The sequence below is a fragment of the Salmo salar genome, chromosome 17, assembly GCF_965601325.2.
Source record: "Salmo salar chromosome 17, fSalSal1, whole genome shotgun sequence".
Taxonomy (NCBI): Eukaryota; Metazoa; Chordata; class Actinopteri; order Salmoniformes; family Salmonidae; genus Salmo; species Salmo salar.
The window spans coordinates 45,278,706-45,299,118 of record NC_138307.1 but is presented as its reverse complement, the minus strand read 5'-3'; the positions used below and the strand labels follow the sequence as shown (position 1 = coordinate 45,299,118).

Below are 20,413 nucleotides of genomic sequence, written 5' to 3'. Positions count from 1 at the left end.
GCCTAACCTGAACCATGAAAAACAGCCCCAGACCATTATTCCTCCACCAAACTTTACAATTGGCACTTTGCATTTGGGGCAGGTTGCATTCTCAGGGCATCCCCCAAACCCAGATTCGTCTGTCGGACTGCCAGTTGGTCCATAGTCCAAAGGCAGAGAGCTTTACACTACTCCAGCCAACGCTTGGCATTGCGCATGGTGATCTTAGGTTTGTGTGCTGACATTGCTTCCAGAGGCAGTTTGGAACTCGGTAATGAGTGTTGCAACCGAGGACAGACGATTTTTACACGCTGAAACAGCCGAGTACAGAGATTTGAAGGGATGTCCACATACATTTGTATATATAGTGTACCTATCTATAGGTTAACACTTCTGTCATTAATATGCCAAAAAATGACACAGGCCTAATTGAATGGTCATTAAGTTACAACTGCACAAATACAGTTACTCAGAATGCCGAAAAAGTAATTTGGATCGGTCTGATCCAAACATGTTTTTGCTCTACAAAAATAATAATCCAGGTTTCTTGATGTGCATATCACCAGCGCCGGCAAGGTAGTCGTTTGCGCAGTTATCTCCACAGCAGGCCATGTCACAACCCGACCAACAGCACAAACTACTACCTCAGCCGGAGCACAGCAGAAAGGAACGAACCAGCGGTGTCATCCATGTGTCTGCCTCCTGTCCAAACGGTTCAGAATGACCATATGAAGTAACTGTTCCATGATGGCGCGGTCATATACAGTATCTGTGTCGTTAAGCACTTCCCATGCGTAAAATGCAATTGAAACCCCACCCAAGTCCCCGACCGACCCAGTCTCCTGATTTCCCTGCCCTTCCCCTAAAATGACTTGATCCAATGTCCAGCCATGTCTCGGCCAAGTTCTCGTTGTAGACCTAGGCTACACAGCGTTTGACTGTGTATTAAAGGCAATAGTTTTCTTTATTTTTTTTTATCCAAAGAGGTAGATTTCATTATCAATGATTGATATGATAGGCTACTTAACATCCACGTGCCGTTATCAACCGCATCAACCTTCCTGGGGACCCGAATGAAAGATGCGACATTTTACAGACCATAGGAATGAATACCACTATAGCCTAATACTTGACAACAAAGCTTTATCACAATCCAATAATTACGAACAGTTAAATGGCATAGACACAACCTTAAAATTGTGATTGGTTGATCCAGCCCAGCAATGCAATATTGTCTTGTGCGCACACCGTATTGTCGGCGCAAGTAGCAGACAACCATCTCCCCATATCCTTTGTCAAGAAAAAAATAAAGGTAGAACAATTATCTGTGCAGTCGAGCTTTTAAGAAAAATACACGCGCAGCTCAGTCTTGCACAGCCACGCGCACGTTGCCGCATACTCTGTCAGTATGTTCCAGCTCCTTCCCGCGATCCGTGTGGAAAATAAAGGAGTAGTATGCCATCAACTGTGGATAAAATTCGCGGGAAACGTCAGATTGGGCGTAAAGAACAGCGCCATTCGTATTGGGTTGTAGGAAAGGGAGTATTTCAATTAATGCGCAAAATGTTGGCCATTGCGATTTTGGGTGAAATTCTAAAATGCACCAGACCAATTCTGAAGAAGTTTCTAATAGATAAGCAAGTCAGTCAGACAAAATGGTCATCCATGTTTGTGCTGAGCTTCAACACCTCAGACAAAATATGTTTTAGTATAGTATGAATAGACCATAATATCCAGTCATGGTCCAGCTTCAACCACAAGAGGGCCTCTATTTCCAATGTCTCTGTTAAGCCAGGAATGCTCCTGTGTTATACATTTACCTCCAGAGGGCACGAATACCCAAATCGAGTCATTATCAATCAAGTTAAATATATAGCCTACACAACCTTATAAGGTTGGTATTTCAGAATAGTTTACAGAAAAAAAAAGATCTCTAGGCTTTACACAACTTTATTGAAGTCTGTGTGTAAATACACATGCACATTTCAAATGTAAACCCAAGTGAACTCAAGCGCAGCCAAACCTGGAAACCCCCATGTCATGCAAAGGATGCCTGAATATATTCACCTTTACAAAAAAAGACAGAACAATAGAACATCCTTTCAAAAAGACCCAATCCCCCAGAAGAGAAAAGCACAGGTAAGAATTATCTTTGTGTCCCAAATGGCACCCTATTCCCTATATAGGGCACTACTTTTGGCCAGAGCTCTATGCAGTATAGGGTGCCATTTCAGACAAAACCCTGAACTTGTGGTGTATAAAACCAAATCCCCATTACATCTTCGGTCTTGCCAAGGTCTTTAAATATATTTGTTCTTATTTTTAAATGCTTACATATAAATAAATAAATGTTATCAAATGTGCACTCACAGAGTGAACTCTTATGTACAGTACTATATATCCTATATGTAATCGCCACATCTCACCCACTCAGGCTGATCAGTAATCCACCCATCCCTCCCACTCTCTACAGAGAAAGACCCTACTCCACACACCAACCAAAATGAAGCATTATTTTCCCTTGGAAGACAGGACACATACAGCAGTACCCAGGTATTTCTATCAAAGGTAATGAACCCCCTACTGTTTCCCCCCTCACATTTAACCAAAGCAAGAAAAGAAGAGGCAAAAAAACAACCTGGCCTTACAAGTGGATCACTTCAAGTCAGTCATTCAGCATACATTTCTGGCTCTCGTGTTTGACTTATTATTTTAATTGGTTGATTTCCGGTAGCAGCGGTCGCTATTCATGGATATTTCTGTTGGGGACAGCAAAGATAGGGTGTGAGGGTGTGTACATAAGTGTTCCTGTGAGTGTAGGAATGAGTTTCAGCTCGTATCTGTGTCCTGTTTAAGTGTAGGTGCGTGTGCGTTTTAGCTCGTGTATGCTTGTGTTTCAGGGCCATGCAAAGACAACGTGACATAATAATGTGCTAAAGGCTACAATCTGAGATTAAGAGTTAAGGCTGAGGTGATCCAACCAAGAGACAGAAATCTAATGTATCACCAATATTCATAATCTCAAAAAAAGCCTCTAGAAGGAGCAGGTAGTGGAGGAGAGGCTCAATAAGCCGTGTAAAGCTAGAAATCTAATGTATCACCAGGCAACATAAAGCCTAAGAGAGGTGGGTCCGTTCCAGAAAAGCCCCTACTAAGCAAACACGTCTCCTAATCACTTATGAAGATCAAAGAATTGGATGTGACCAATAATATGGTAGTAGCTCCATCTTGTCATGTGACAGGTAAGGTGAATTTTTTGCCCCATTTCAGATCTACAAAAGTGTCTAGGGGTTTAAGGGTTGTTTCTGGACCTTGACCTTGGCTTCATGCCGCTAGGAGGATACTTACTGTAGTGACCAGCAGAAGAAAAAAATAAGAACTTAATCATAAGGCTCATATTGTGTACATTAGTTATGTGTCTAAAAAGCAAGTTCACCACATGACTAGTTTGGCTGTTTTACATTATGAAATGTATTTTGCTCTTCTTCCTCCTCCTCACATACACAAAGCAGAGTAGGAGGACTGATCTAGGATCAGGTCCCCCCGTCCATATAACCTTATTCATTATGATCCTAAAGGCAAAAATGATCCTAGATCAGCACTCCTACTCTACACAGAGCAGTCACTATGTGTGGATGCGTGTTCTGTTGACCACAGTGTTTTAAGGCAGCATTCAAAGCGTTTTAACTGAGAAGACCTTGGCTCAGAGTAATTTGTAAAACAATTGCAGTACGTGGCACTAACACACAATTCATTATATAAAAAAAAAATGGGAGTGGAGGTGATTGTGCAACAAAATAAAAGTGTAAGGACGAATCCCCAAAAAGGCTTCAGCGCATCATGAAAACTTAATAATAATAATTCAGTGTTCATTCAAAAAATATATTTACAAGGCCTAGCTTAAAAATAATGGTAAAATGGTATGCCAATGCATTGCTCTCTCAGAAATATAAAAACATAAAATTAAAGCAGGTGGGTGGGAGAGAGGGAGTATCGGTTCCAAGCGCCAAAGCAGTGACACCACTGCACTGTGACATTCTGTGTTTGATACTATGATGAACTGAACTCTGGCCTTCCTAACGCTTCTAATGGAGCCATTCGATTTCAGTATGATGTCATTGTTCAAAATCAGAACAGAGCTTGACATCTTTTTCCTCCAGAGTGGATGATTCATGTAGAATGGACATGGAGAATCACTGCGACCCGAATAAGACCGGTTGGTCGGACCACAGACAACTATAGGCCCTGATTTCTTTAGTAATGTTGCTTCGTTGTTCCAGCACTGGCAAACTTCTCAGTGGTTAGTGTCCCCTGGTAGCCCACTCATTGTAGGCCTGGATGGTGTCAGAGGTTAGCCTCAGGCCTGGCACACTGCTCTGTGTCTGTCGATATGGCTTAGGATGGATATTATTGTGTCTCGCTCTGTCTCCGTTTCTCCAGCTCATTTGGTTTTCATGGTGACATTGTCGTTGACATCCTCTTCGTCGCTCTGAACTGAAGCAGAGGCCCCCTGGGATGATGCGACGCTCTTCCTCTCCTCCTTCCCTGCTCTGTTCTCCTCCTCCACCTCCTCTCTCTCCTCCTCTTCCTCTCGGTCCAGATTGAAGTAGCCTGTTCCCTTCACTGTGTCCTGGCGCTGGTAGAACAGCACATACGCTGCTTTGGACTGAACACACACACACACACACACACACACACACACACACACACACACACACACACACACACATATAAGTGCACATTCAATTCACACTGGGCAGCTGTGTATCTGACAAGATTTTAGAAGACTATGGAACTCACAACTATCTGATCTTCGTTGGCTGGAGAGACACTGCTGTCGTCAAAGTTGTACCACTTGTTATCATCCTTGTTCTTCGCATAAGCAGTATCTAAGTGTCCCAAAGATAAGATGAGAAGATGAGCATTTGTCTGCTAAAAGCAAGCATGGAATTAAGACTGTTGAATCAACTCAGATAAGACTGTGGCTAGCAATGTCTGGATTAATCATTTTTAATACACATTACGTTCAAATAAAGTTGTCTGCACTTCTAGTGTTGATGACTAAATTGTCAAATAAAAATACTTAAAAATCAGACTTACAGTGTCCTCCTCCCATGCCTCCGTAGTGGTTGGAGACCGCAATGAGATCGTAGCAACAGGGACCAGCATTAGGGTCGATCAGGAACTCTGACATTTCCATGTCACTGGAGAAAGAATCACACAAAGAACCATTCATGAGGGGGAGAATTCAAGAGACATTTAACATTTGTATAAGTGATTTACAACTTAAAGGGATACTTCAGGATTTTGGCAATGAGGCCCTTTAACTAGTTCCCCAGAGTCAGATGAACTTGTGGATACCATTTTTATGTCTGTGTCCTGTATAAGGGAAGTTAGAGGTAGTTTTGTGAACCAATGCTAACTAGCGTCAGCACAATGACGAAGTGGATGGGCATACAGGTTAGCAACTTCCTTCAAATTGCTCGCAGAGACATAAAAACTGACAAGTTCATCAGACGCTGGGGAAGTAGACCAAAATCCAGAAGTATCCCTTTAAGCCATAGGGAAACAGCTGAATGTTTTTAATTTACACAATCATACTTGTTCATAAACTTTGACAATATAGCTTACTTTGACAGAAAAGTATGTCCGTCTGGTCTAAACCGTACCTGAGTGGGAAATCGACTAGTGAATCCAGCTTGTCCCTCATATATCTGCTGTAGGAGAAGCGTTTCAGATGGACCACCAGGACTGGAGGCAGAGACCACAGGTCCAGCTTCTTAGTGGCCTGCTGGTGCTCCTTGCAGTTTGGACAATACCTGGCATAGATTAATTATATTTTATGTGGCAATTTAAAAAAGCATATACTTTCTTAGTAGCTGAGACAGCCAGGATAAATTACGCATCAGCCCAAATTACGGAAAATTTTAGTTCTGGGTTAATGGAGATTAATATCATGTTAATTTTTATTTTGAGTGAACTATTGTTTTAAATGTTCAATATTTTCTTTATTAGCCTTGACAATATGAAGTTAAGTCTCACCATGGGTCCTCAGCTCCGAGCTTCTCTTTGGTGGTGAACAGCTCGATGCAGTCTTTCAGTTTGAAGAAGGCTTTCTTCTGAGGTTTATAATCCATGCTCTCATGCTTCTCAAAGTCCTGTTCACAGACAGTGAGATTTGTTATTACTTATTTAGTACAGTACTATTACCATCCAAGGCTTAAAGAGAGACATTCATTCTACAACAGTGTTTCCCAAGCCTCTCCTCAAATACCTCCAGCCATTCTAACTATTTGATCTACAAATTAGCACACAAGGGTTGGGAAACACTATTTCAGTTTGAATGCATAAGGACAGACAGTCTGACATTAATTGATATACTGTACACTTCTCTGTATTTATTTAGACAGCGACGCAAACATTTGTAAATTTGGCTCTATACTCCAGCATTTTTGATTTTAGATCAAATGTTTCATATCAGGCGACAGAAATCAATGTCACATGTCATAATGATGAGTGAGAAAGTTAGAGGAACAAAAATCATACCCCCCCCAAAAAATGCTAACCTCTCACCATTACCAATAACAGGGGTGGTTATAATTTTTGGGGGATAATGATCTTTGTGGCTCTAACTTTCTCACTTATCATTATTCATGATTATCCATAATCATGGTACCATTCACATTCATGGCTTAAAAAAAAATCCCCGCAGGCTGTCATTGTAAATAAGAATTTGCTCTTAACTGACTTGCCTAGTTAAATAAAGGTTAAATTAAAAAAATATATTAAAAAAAAGTAGAAGTGTTCAGAAACATTTATTCTTATTTACAATAAAAGTGACTCCAAAATGACAATACATTATTCACCATTCAGCTCCTACTGGGCAAAACATAATCCAAAACACAACCAAAACAAACTGCAAATGCATCCAACAAGTTTGTAGAGTCACAAGCTTGATGTAGTCTAGGAATATGGGACCAAATACTAAACTTTTGACCACTTTAATACACTATAAGTTAATTAGTCCAAATACTTATGAAAAAAAAAGTATTCCAATGGGGTGACTAGATACATAGTGACTTCATTTCTAAATGGTAAAACATATGTACGAATATACACTCAAATAAAAAGGTGACATTCTGTACTGTCACCCCTTATCCTGTTGGGGATAGGGGGCAGTATTTGCACGGCCGGATAAAAAACGTACCCGATTTAATCTGGTTACTACTCCTGCCCAGTAACTAGAATATGCATATAATTGTTTGATTTGGATAGAAAACACCCTAAAGTTTCTAAAACTGTTTGAATGGTGTCTGAGTATAACAGAACTCATTTGGCAGGTCAAAACCTGAGAAGATTCCAAACAGGAAGCGCTCTCTCTGACTATTTCTTGGCCTTCTTGATCATCTCTATCCAAAACAGGGGATCTCTGGCATAACGTGACATTTTCTAACGCTCCCATAGGCTCTCAGAAGGCGCCAGAGCGTTGAATGATTACTTTGCAGGCCATGGCTGAAAAACAGTAGCGCATTTGGATAGTGGTCGATCTGAGAACAATGAGACTGGGGCGTCTTAGAACAAAAACAGGGTTTCCGGGTCGGAATATTATCGCTTTTTTTACGAGAAAAATCGCATAAAAATTGATTTTAAACAGCGTTTGACATGCTTCGAAGTACGGTAATGGAATATTTGTACATTTTTTGTCACGAAACGCGCCGGGCGCGTCACCCTTCTTTACCCTTCGGATAGTGTCTTGAACGCACTAACAAAATGCTGCTATTTGGATATAACTATGGATTATTTGGAACCAAACCAACATGTGTTATTGAAGTAGAAGTCCTGGGAGTGCATTCTGACAAAGAACAGCAAAGGTAATCCAATTTTTCTTATAGTAAATCTGAGTTTGGTGAGGGCCAAACTTGCTGGGTGTCAAAATAGCTAGCCTGTGATGGCCGGGCTATCTACTCAGAATATTGCAAAATGTGCTTTCACCAAAAAGCTATTTGAAAATCGGACATAGCGATTGCATAAAGGAGTTCTGTATCTATAATTCTTAAAATAATTATGTTTTTTGTGAACGTTTATCGTGAGTAATTTAGTAAATTCACCGGAAGTGTTCGGTGGGAATGCTAGTCACATGCTAATGTAAAAAGCTGTTTTTTGATATAAATATGAACTTGATTGAACAAAACATGCATGAATTGTATAACAATGTCCTAGGAGTGTCATCTGATGAAGATCATCAAAGGTTAGTGCTGCATTTAGCTGTGGTTTTCGTTTTTGTGACATTATATGCTAGCTTGAAAAATGGGTGTATGATTATTTCTGGCTGGGTACTCTGCTGACAATCTAATGTTTTGCTTTCGTTGTAAAGCCTTTTTGAAATCGGACAGTGTGGTTAGATTAACGAGAGTCTTGTCTTTAAAATGGTGTAAAATAGTCATATGTTTGAGAAATTGAAGTAATAGCATTTCTAAGGTATTTGAATATCGCGCCACGGGATTCCACTGGCTGTTGCGCAAGCGTCCCACCTAGCCCATAGAGGTTAAATGAAACATTTCATCTCAAATTAAAAATGCTGGCGTATAGGGCCATATTTTCACTGTCCAAATAAATACAGAGGGTAGTGTAAGTAAAATGATTTCTAGTGTTAGAGGAGAGTAGAAAGCCTTACCTCTGTGATACCCTCATCAAAGTGTTTTTTCTTGACCTCTGGTTCCCAGTCCAAAGAGAGATAGGACTGGTCTGTTACAGAGAGAGAACAATATACCCTTAAATACTCATTGTAAAGGTGAGAATATAACAGAACGAGAAAGGTGGATTGTGCATTAAGAACTAGTAGAGGCACTGCTTAGTGCTTACAATACGTATAATGTTGTTATTAGAATGTTACCATGTTTTTATCTTTATTGGAGGGTTTCAACTTCATCTGCGTACCATATGTAAAATGCCCATCTTACCACTGAGTCTGAGGTGTCCCTCGTCGAACCGGATCTGCCGTGGTTCCTCCTTGATTAAGCTGAAGTCAGTCTTGCCCATGTTGTTAAACTGGAATGTAAACAATCTCTTCTCCCCCATCGTCATAGATGTTTGGTTCTGGTGACCTTTGGTCCCCGAGTTCTCTCCCCCTGGACCAACCCCATTCTCCAGCTCGTTGTCCCCACCACCCACAGAGTCCTCTGATTGGCTGTTGTCATTCTCAGAGGGCAGCTCCTGGTCCTGACTGGATTCGTCGTCTCCATCCTGCTCATCAGTCTCCATCTCGCCTGGAATGGAGTGGATCAGCCGATCAGATTTTGGAATAGCTTTATCGACAGGGGTTACATTTTTTATTTAACCTTTATTTAATGCTGAGACCACAATCTCCTTCGCAGGCGAGCCCTGCATGAACACATCAATAAAACAATTACACTATACATATCTATTTACACATCAATTACAAAATACATCAAAGGGAAACACAATCATATGAAACAAACACATTCTTCAGGAAAAAGTCCCAGGTGAGTGCATGTGTAAGTGTGTCTGTTTGAGCGTGTGTGTTACGTACTGGGAGAGCCCTCCTCCAGGACCCCATTGGTAGCATTGCCATTGACAATATGTTGTTTAGAAGAGGGGGTTGTCTCCTCAGTGTCCTCCTCCTCAACGACAGAACGCACAAACCGACTGCACCATACAACACAAAAACACACAATACTAATATAATCAGTTCCCATTCAAAACATATAGACATAGTCCAACAACATAATTTATATGCTCCCCCCGAAGAAAGAAACATCCACCCTCAGTGCTGTTATTACTCAGTTCATCAGTGCTCCCGGAGTAGAAAACATTTAATGAGAAAACATAAAATCGGGACATTGTGTCAAAGCCTTGTTTACACTAGAAACTAAAAAGGTTCCTTAGAAACAATGAAAAGAGCAATCAAATGTATTCATATAGCCCTTTTTACATCAACATCTGTCACAATTAGGCTAAGTAATTAACAAGAGCGCAGAGCACAAGGTCAGTTAAGGGCAGTTTCTGAGATGGTTACCTACCCACCAGAGGCGTAGAAGTAGCATGTTGTAAAGCTTGCTGTAGCGCATGCATGTGATTTTAGGATTAAATTGTATTTTTTTCCTCAATCTACACAATATACCCCATAATGACAAAGAAAAAATTAATTATCACATTTACATAAGTATTCAGACGCTTTATTCAATACTTTGTTGCACCTTTGGCAGTGATTACAGCCTCAAGTCTTCTTGGGAATGACGCTACAAGCTTGACACACCTGTATTTGGGGAGTTTCTCCCATTCTTCTCTGCAGAGCCTCTCAAGCTCTGTCAGGTTGGATGGGGAGCATCAGGATCGAGGGAAAGATGATGAAAAGAGCAAAGTACAAAGAGATCCTTGATGAAAGCCTGCTCCAGAGCGCTCAGTACCTCAGACTGGGGCGAAGGATCAACTTCCAACAGGACAATGACTCTAAGCACACAGCCAAGACAACGCAGTAGTGGTTTTGGGACAAATCTCTGAATGTCCTTGAGTGGCCCAGCCAGAGACCGGACTTGAACCTGATCGAACATCTCTGGAGAGACCTGAAAATAGCTCTGCAGCAACGCTCCCTGTCCAAACTGACAAGAGTTTGAGAGGATTGGTAGAGAAGAATCGGAGAAACTCCCCAAATACAGGTGTGCCAAGCTTGTACCGTCATACCCAAGAAGACTCGAGGCTGTAATCGCTGCTAAAGGTGTTTCAACAAAGTACTGAGTAAAGGTCTGAATACTGTTGTAGAGCATGTGTGTGTGCGCGTGTGACCCACCAGAGGTGTAGCAGCAGCATGTTGTAGAGCTTGTCCTCGCTGAGTGTTCTGGGGACAGTGATGAGGAAGGGCTGGCCAAACAGAGGAGTGGAGGTGTGGTTGTACCCTGACTGCTTGTACTTTTCTCTAAGGTGGACTGGGATCACCACATGGTCTGTGTCCTCCAGCCGGTTCACTGCCACCTCAAAGCTGTACAACAAGGAGAGTGTTATTTTTCCCCCCATTAATTTAACCTTTATTCACCATGGCAAGTCAGTTAGCCTGTTGGGGGTAGGGGGCAGTATTTGCACGGCCGGATAAAAAACGTACCCGATTTAATCTGGTTATTACTACTGCCCAGAAACTAGAATATGCATATAATTATTGGCTTTGGATAGAAAACACCCTAAAGTTTCTAAAACTGTTTGAATGGTGTCTGTGACTATAACAGAACTCATATGGCAGGCAAAAACCTGAGAAGATTCCTTACAGGAAGTGACCTGTCTGACAAGTTCTTGTTCTTCTTGGCTCTGTTTATTGAAGACTGAGGATCTTTGCTGTAACGTGACACTTCCTACGGCTCCCATAGGCTCTCAGAAGGCGGGTAAAAGCTGAATAATGTAATTCCAGCCACTGGCTGAAAAACATTAGCGCTTTTGGTAAGTGCTCTATCAGAGGACAATGGGACGGAGGCCGTGCACGAGTTGACCCCATGTTTTTATTTTCTCTCTCTTTGAACGTAAACACGCTTTCCCGGTCGGAATATTATCGATTTTTTACGAGAAAAATGGCATAAAAATTGATTTTAAACAGCGGTTGACATGCTTCGAAGTACGGTAATGGAATATTTAGAATTTTTTTGTCACGAAATGCGTCGTGCGCGTCATCCTTTACCATTCGGATAGTGTCTTGAACGCACGAACAAAACAGAGGATATTTGAACATAACTATGGATTATTTTGAACCAAACCAACATTTGTTATTTAAGTAGAAGTCCTGGGAGTGCATTCTGACGAAGAACAGCAAAGGTAATAACATTTTTCTTATAGTAAATCTGACTTTGGTCAGGGCTAAACTTGGTGGGTGTCTAAATAGCTAGCCCTGTGATGCCGGGCTATCTACTTAGAATATTGCAAAATGTGCTTTCACCGAAAAGCTATTTTAAAATCGGACATAGCGAGTGCATAGAGGAGTTCTGTATCTATAATTCTTAAAATAATTGTTATGTTTTTTGTGAACGTTTATCGTGAGTAATTTAGTAAATTCACCGGAGGTTTGCGGGGGGTATGCTAGTTCTGAACGTCACATGCTAATGTAAAAAGCTGGTTTTTGATATAAATATGAACTTGATTGAACAAAACATGCATGTATTGTATAACATAATGTCCTAGGGTTGTCATCTGATGATCATCAAAGGTTAGTGCTGCATTTAGCTGTGGTGTGGGTTTATGTGACATTATATGCTAGCTTGAAAAATGGGTGTCTGATTATTTCTGGCTGGGTACTCTGCTGACATAATCTAATGTTTTGCTTTCGTTGTAAAGCCTTTTTGAAATCGGACAGTGTGGTTAGATTAACGAGAGTCTTGTCTTTAAAATGGTGTAAAATAGTCATATGTTTGAGAAATTGAAGTAATAGCATTTGTAAGGTATTTGAATAACGCGCCACGGGATTCAACTGGCTGTTGAGTAGGTGGGACGATTTCGTCCCGCCAACCCTAGAGAGGTTAAGAACCACCCTCTGCGGGCTTGGAAACAAGCAGATGCATCCAGTTCTCAGGGGAAATGGAAAGAGCCTGTGACGTAACTACCGCTTTTGGATGTTAACAAGGCGACACTCCATCTTAGTTCCTCCTCCATATTTACATATTTATTGGTTGAACAGTGCACAAGAGAACCTGTGCAGATTTTTCTCTTTCTCGTCTGGACAAGAAGGAAAGAAACCCCGCTCAGATGCATGCTACGTTAAGTTAGTTACTAAGAACAAATGCACTGCCACCTCAAAACTACAGAACTATAGGGTAGGGTGAATGTGTTGCAGATGTTCGCATATTTGGTAAGTTAAGGGTCGTATTCATTCGGGCATACCGTAGCAAAACGTTTTGCAAGGGAAAACAGTGTTTCCTATTGTACAGGTTCAGGTAGTCCCTTCCGGTTTCAGTCCATGCCCTTCTGTTTGGTACCTAATGAATATGACTCAGGTTTCTCAGGTCTAACACTGGAGGGAGAGTAGACACTGCTTCATCCAACTGCCTTCATCAGAAAAGTCTGTATCTGACACTCACACATAGATGTCGTCCCTCTCCATGATGCTACTGAGGTTCTCATTGGTGGCAAAGATACGATGGAACCGATGGTTGTAGATATCTGTTACAATCATCTGAATTTGGAAAGAAAATAAAAACATCTTAAGTACACATAGTGCATTCGGAAAGTATTCAGACCCCTTGACTTTTTCCACATTTTGTTGCGTTACAGCCTTATTCTAAAATTGATTAAATTGCTTTTTTTGCTCATCAATCTACACACAATACCCAATAATGACAAAGCAAAAACAGGTTTAGAATTTTTGCAAATGTATAAATAAAAAATTGAAATATTACATTTACATAAGTTTTCAGACCCTTTACTCAGTACTTTGTTGAAGCACCTTTGGCAGCGATTACAGCCTTGAGTGTTCTTGGGTATGATGCTACATGCTTGGCACACCTGTTTTTGGGGAGTTTCTCCCATTCTTCTCTGCAGATCCTCTCAAGCTCTGTCAGGTTGGATGGGAAGCGTCGCTGCACAGCTATTTTCAGGTCTCTCCAGAGATGTTTGATCGGGTTCAAGTCGGGGCTCTGGCTGGGCCACTCAAGGACATTCAGAGACTTGTCCCAAAGCCACTCCTGTGTTGTCTTGGCTGTGTGCTTAGGTTGTTGTCCTGTTGGAAGGTGAACCTTCGCCCCAGTCTGAGGTCCTGAGCCCTCTGGAGCAGGTTCTCGTCAAGGATCTCTCTATACATTGCTCCATTCATCTTAGCCTCGTTCCTGACTAGTCTCCCAGTCCCTGCAGCTGAAAAACATCCCCAAAGCATGATGCTGCCACCACCATGCTTCACCGTAGGGATGGTGCCAGGATTCCTCCAGACGTGACGCTTGGCATACAGGCCAAAGAGTTCAATCTTGGTTTTGTCAGATTGAAGAAAATTGTTTCTCATGGTCCGAAAGTCCTTTAGGTGCCTTTTGGCATACTCCAAGCAGGTTGTCATGTACCTTTTACTGAGGATTGGCTCCCATCTGTCCACTCTACCATAAAGGCCTGATTGGTGGCTAGCTGCAGAGATGGTTGTCCTTCTGGAAGGTTCTCCCATCTCCACAGAGGAACTCTGCCAGAGTGACCATCAGGTTTTTGGTCACTTTCCTGACCAAGGCCCTTCTCCCCCGATTGCTCAGTTTGGTACCATCCCCCAGATCTGTGCCGACACAATCCTGTCTCGGAGTTCTACGGACAATTCCTTCGACCTCGTGGCTTGGTTTTTGCTCTGACATGCACTGTCAACTGTGGGACCTTATATAGACAGGTGTGTGCCTTTCCAATCATGTCCAATCAATTGAATTTACCACAGGTGGACTCCAATCAAGTAGTAGAAACATCTTAAGGATGATAAACAGAATCAGTTCAATTTCGAGACTCATAGTAAAGGGTCTGAATTCTTATGTAAATAAGGTATCTGTTTTTTATTTGTTATAAATCTGCTGAAATTTCCCAAAAACTGTTTTCACTGTCATTATGGGGTATTGTGTGTAGATTGATGAGGAAAAAAATAATTTGATCAATTTTAGAATAAGGCTGTAATGTAACAAAATCTGGAAAAAGTGAAAGGGTCTGAATACTTTCCGAATGCACTGTACACCATTCCAGAGCGTACATTTTAATTTAGCCACTATTTAACCAGGTATAAAACCCCTTGAGGCTAAAAAACAATTTTTTTGAGGGAGAACTGATTTAGTTAAGAGCAGGACAGACATGTGTGTGTGTGTCTTACCTTCTCAGCAGGGACACCAGATAGAGTGGAGAGCGAAGTACAGAGGTCTGATATGTAGCCCACCTTGGGCACAGTCAGTTTATACTGAAACACAGAGAAAGACAAACGGCCATTAAGCCGGGGTCCTAAGATTAACTCATAACTTAATCCACAGGAGCAGAATTTACCCAAACCCAATGAAGAATGAATAGCTGCAGATTCATTAAATATACACCAAGCCTTCAAAAGGTATTGAGAAAAAGGACCTCCCTCCAGATTCCATCTGGCCCTATTCAGAGCATACTCAAATCCACTTCAGAGGATATCCATTAAAAAGCAGAGAATATTGTGGGTGACCACAATATGTGAAGGATGACTAATTTCTTGGTAGGCGGTAACAGCTCAGTACCTGTGTGGGTTTGGCCAGGGGGTCCAGACTGACCTTAGTCATATTCACTAGGTACAAAACAGAAGCAAACAGGCCAAAACGGGGAGGTGCTATCCAATAAGAAACATTTGTTTTTGTTTTCAGTTGTAAAAGCTTTTGCTACAGTGTGCACTAATGAATACAACCCAGATACTGTAGTTACCTGTGTGGGTTTGGCCAGGGGGTCCAGCCTGACCAGGTAGACCTCCAGAGTGCGCTCCTTTTTCATGGGCAGCGGCAGCGTCAGGTAGCAGAAGGGGTCAAAGGTGACGGAGACCTTGGAGCAGACGGGGCACACCAGGGTGGACTTAAACAGGCCGTGGAAGATGTCCACGATGATGGAGTCGTTCCTCTTGATGTGGTTCTCCCACGCCTCCTCGGCCACCACCTACAGACACACAGAGGGGAGGGAAGATAGTGAGGAACCATTTTTGACAAAGTGTGAGATAGCAACAATGGAGTGTCTGGAGGAGGTATAGTACTGATACCGTTTATTCCCACTACTGGTTTTGCTTTTCTCCTCAGCCACTACATACAGTTACACAGAGGGTAAGGGAAATACTCAAACTATTTAGATACGCAGTGAAGGGACACATGGAGTGGGTGGTGGTACAACTATTCCCAAACCTCCTAGGAAAACACATATAGTAGTCACACAGAGGGGAGGGATATGGCTGAGAAACCATTTTGACATAAACCAAGAGAACACTATGGAGTGGGACACTGTTTTTATTCATTGTTTATACTCTAGAAACATGCCTACAGTCTTACAGAAGGGAAGAAAAGCAATTCCATCAGAAACATAGCCGAGACAGACTATAAACTATAATAATGAAGGTTACAGCCATGTCTCAAGGCTATGAGACACCATTTCAACAGACTAAAATGACACAGTGGAGTGACTGGAGGTATGAACACTGTTTCCACTGCGACTGGTTCTCCTTCAGAAACACATTGGCTACAGAGTCGATAATAAGGTTATAGAGTTTGCGCAAGATCTGGCATATTTCCTGCCATTCAATTGGTCATTTCAATTAATGATGTACCCATTGATTCTTGAATATAAATGCCTCATTGGGCTGAAACACCAAACTCAAGATTGTGGCTTTAAAGATAAAGATTTCCATTTAAACAATCAACGCACAACAACAACTGAATGAGTGTTGAGTGCCAGAGAGAGCGAGACTACCTGGGACCACAGAGAACAATTTGCCCAGCTGTGTACTGTAGCTATGGTGCAATATATTTGTTGTGCATGGTCCCTGACAAATAGTAAAGCGAATGAAACTAAACTAACAAAATAAAGAGTGCAGCAAGCTAGCAGTAACAGACCTTGTCAGGCCTGCCCTCAGCATCTTTGAGCAGGATGTAGGGTTTCTTCCTGATACGGTTCAGGTCCTCGTGTAGACCATCCAACAGGAAGGCCAGCAGCTCGTGAGAGTCCTGCTGCTGGTAGCCTGAGAACTGGGGGGCGAAGCGACCCACCTGGGTCTGGAGGGAGGGGAGAACATAGACACACACAACAGGTTCAGCAACAGATCTATAGGAAATTCCAAATTGACACCTCACCCCTAGGGAACTTGTGTAGATTGAATTGGTGGAAGCAAGCAAAATAGCACAGATTCCACCAACCTGTAGCCTGTCAGTTAGCAAAGTAGGAATATTGCCATATTTCTTATGTGGGATGCTTCTGATCTACTCTAGAGCAGTGGTGTAATCGAGTGTAAACGCACGTAAACACCGTTTACGCACCTTTTCAATTTTGCGTGAATGTTTACCCACCTATTGCGCGAAACCAGATTGAGGAAAACCAGATTGAAAGTATAGGGAGCGTTACTTTATTCACCACGAATGGAAATCAGTGTTTACCCAACCATTCTTTCTACCACTACATCACTGCTCAGGAGACTCGGTTGTTGTGGCTTGTGGGTCTAAGGGTCAATTTGGGATTGGGCACATCATAGCTGCATTTCAATCCAGAATCAAGGCAGAAGTGAGGGAACAACTTTCAGACCATGTGAATTTCAGAAGTTGGTATGGTACAGTACAGGGTTGGAGTCAATTCCATTTAAATTCAGAATGTAAACCAAATTCCAATTACACATTTTCCCAATTAAAAAGCATTGAAGATAATTGGAATTTCAGTGTACCTTCTGAAATGCCTGGAACGGAAATGGACTTGACACCAACCCTGGTACCGTAAATTACCTTGAAAGGCCGTGGTGTGACGTAGCTGTACTTCCCAGACCACGACTGCTTTGTGATCTCAGCGTAGGCTTTGGCGATCTCCCCTTTCATTCCCAGAGGGTTGTCCTCGTTCAACTCATCGTTGTACTTGTCTTTCAGGAAATACTCGGTGAGAGGAGGTACATTACTTAAACACTGCAGAAAAATATATAAAAACGATTCAAGTTGGGAAAAGAAGCAGTAAAATATGCAAGAGACAGGGAATAATGAGAAAATCTAACAGTCCCAGGAATCACCTAAACCAACAGTATAAGGTCAATCAATACACGCAGCTGTTCCTGCCATGATACAATTAAAACCAATGCATACACACCAGAGTTCAGAGTTAACAGTTTAATGTATATTTTTATTTAACTGTTATTTAACCAGTCAAGTCAGTAAAAAACACATTCTTATTTACAATGTTGGCCTACCAAAAGGTAAAATACCTCCTGCAGGGGCAGGGGCTGCAATAAAAGAAAAAAAAGAAAAAGAGGGACCAAATACAGATCACGACAAGAGACACACCACAACACTACATAAAGAGAGACCTAAGACCACAACATAGCATGGCAGCAACACATGACAACACACCATGGTAGCAACACCACATGACAACACAACATGATAGCAGCACAAAACATGGTACAAACATTATTGGCGCAAGTTGAGGGGTTAGGGTATGGTACCTGCAGTGCAGAGTTCATGAAGCAGGTGTTTCCCAGGTTGGAAAGACCACACAGGCCAGCCCGCTCACTCTGTCTGCCCTCGGAGCACTCATAGCTGTTATAAGGGTGGTAGGACGGAAGGCTGTAGCTGGAGTTTTTCACACTGAAGAGGATACATAACATCAGTCAGGAATAAATAGAGAACATGGACTTAGCCTATTGCATATGGCTGGATAAAATTACTGGATGTTACCAAACAAATGCAGGCATAAAGTACTCAGACTAGTGGTGTAATAATGTGTTTGTATGACATACTGTTTAATTTATCTTTGTTAAGTAATTGCCTTAATAATCTTGTTTGGACCCCAGGAAGAGTAATGGGGATCCTTAATAAATACAAAGGCTAGTGCCCACACACAAACCTTAAACATTTCTACTCAACCCCCCCAAACACACTATTTCTTCCCATAAGGTCTTTCAAACTTCTCATTCAGTGTGGGGAGAAAAGGTACACAGTAAGAAAACACAATTGTACAATAAAAACAAAAAGCCGAAACCATCAGAAAAAAATGAAAACACCTACAGTATATAGCACAGCTCCCAATAGGGTCGGGTGATATTACGATAGCATTGTCCATCGACAATTATTGACAGCCAACAGATGGTGAGGACTTTGTGATGTGATAGGTGAAAATAAAAACAATAACAAAAATAAAACATGCAACATTAATTATGCCGTAATCTATGGATTTCACATGACTGGGCAGGGCTGCAGCCATGGGTGGGCATAGGCCCACCCACTTGGCAGTCAAGCCCACCAACTGGGGAGCCAGGCCCAGCCAATCAGAATGAGTTCTTCCCCACAAAAAAGGTCTTTACAGACAAATGTTCCCAAGAAATCCCCCACCCCTCAGACGATCCTGCAGGTGAAGAAGCTGGATGTATAGGTCATGGGCTGGCGTCGTTTCAGATGGTCTGCTGTTGTGAGGCCGGTTGGATGTTATGCCAAATTCTCTAAAACGACGGAGGTGGCTTATGGTATAGAAATGAACACTCAATTCTCTGGCAACAGTTCTGGTGGACATTCCTGCAGTTAGCATGCCAAACGCACACGCCCTCAAAACTTTAGACATGTGGCATTGTGTTGTGAGACAAAACGGCACATTTTAAAGTGGCCTTTTAATGTCCCCAGCACAAGGTGCACCTGTGTAATGATCATGCAGTTTAATCATCTTCTTGATATGCCACACCTGTCAGGTGGATGGATCATCTTGGCAAAGGAGAAATGCTCAATAAACAGGGATGTAGACTTAATTTGTGCACAAAATTCTAAGAAATACGATTTATGTAAGTATGAAAGATTTCAGGGACATATTTTTTCAGCTCACGAAACATGGGACAAACACTTTACATGTTGCGTTTACATTTTTGTTCATTGTGTGAGATACTTTTAGTCTTGGTGGTGTGTGTGGGGACACCTGATTGTCAAAAATCTAATTCCAAAATCTCAGGCATTAATCTGGAGTTGGTCCCCCCTTTGCTGCTATAACAGCCTCCACTCTTCTGGGAAGGCTTTCCACTAGATGTTGAAACATTGGAAGCAAGTCCCCGCAGCATTCAGCCCACAGACCATTAGTGAGGTTGGGCAGTGATGTCTGGCGATTAGGCATGGCTCAAAGTAGGCGCTCCAATTAATCCCAAAGGGGTTCGGTGGGATTGAGGACAGGGCTCTGTGCAGACCAGTCAAGTTCTTCCACACCAATCTCAACAAACCATTCCTGTATGGACCTCGCTTTGTGCATGGGGCATTGTCATGCTGAAACAGAAAAGGGCCTCCCCCAAACTGTTGCCACAAAGTTGGAAGCACATAATCATCTAGTACGTCATTGTATGCTGTAGCAATAAGTTTCCCCTTAATTGGAACTAAGGGACCTAGCTTGATCCATGAAAAACAGCCCCAGACAATTATTCCTCCACCTAACTTTACAGTTGGCACTATGTATTGGGGCAGGTAGTGTTCTCCTGGCATCCGCCAAACCCAGATGCGTCCGTCGGACTGACAGATAGTTTAGCGCGAGATTCATCACACCAGAGAACGCGTTTCCACTGGTCCAGAGTGCAACGGCAGAAAGCTTTACACCACTCCAGCCAACGCTTGGCATTGCGCATGGTGATCTTAGGCTTGTGTGCACGGCTGCTCGGCTATGGAAATCCATTTCATGAAGCTCCCGACGAACAGTTCTTGTGCTGACATTGCTTCCAGAGGCAGTTTAGAACTCGGTAGTGAGGGTTGCAGCCGAGGATAGACGATTTTTACGCTCT

General features: G+C 42.1%; 1 protein-coding gene across 5 annotated transcripts in view; it reads right to left on the bottom strand.

The window, feature by feature from the left end:
* Positions 1 to 1,913: 1,913 nt before the first annotated feature.
* Positions 1,914 to 20,413, bottom strand: part of LOC106575950 (ubiquitin carboxyl-terminal hydrolase 15) — a 45,250-nt gene continuing 26,750 nt past the window's right edge. For all 5 annotated transcript variants that reach the window (XM_014152713.3, XM_014152715.3, XM_082963791.1 and 2 more), the window contains 15 exons: positions 18,113 to 18,254; positions 17,406 to 17,579; positions 16,530 to 16,688; positions 15,361 to 15,585; positions 14,792 to 14,875; positions 13,050 to 13,144; positions 10,787 to 10,975; positions 9,530 to 9,645; positions 8,940 to 9,245; positions 8,654 to 8,724; positions 6,022 to 6,137; positions 5,649 to 5,798; positions 5,080 to 5,183; positions 4,780 to 4,868; positions 1,914 to 4,645 (listed from right to left, as the gene is read on the bottom strand). In XM_014152713.3, coding sequence (XP_014008188.1) covers positions 4,421 to 4,645; positions 4,780 to 4,868; positions 5,080 to 5,183; positions 5,649 to 5,798; positions 6,022 to 6,137; positions 8,654 to 8,724; positions 8,940 to 9,245; positions 9,530 to 9,645; positions 10,787 to 10,975; positions 13,050 to 13,144; positions 14,792 to 14,875; positions 15,361 to 15,585; positions 16,530 to 16,688; positions 17,406 to 17,579; positions 18,113 to 18,254 — 2,245 coding nt within the window. In that variant the 3' untranslated portion in view covers positions 1,914 to 4,420. The remainder of the gene's footprint in view (positions 4,646 to 4,779; positions 4,869 to 5,079; positions 5,184 to 5,648; positions 5,799 to 6,021; positions 6,138 to 8,653; positions 8,725 to 8,939; positions 9,246 to 9,529; positions 9,646 to 10,786; positions 10,976 to 13,049; positions 13,145 to 14,791; positions 14,876 to 15,360; positions 15,586 to 16,529; positions 16,689 to 17,405; positions 17,580 to 18,112; positions 18,255 to 20,413) is intronic.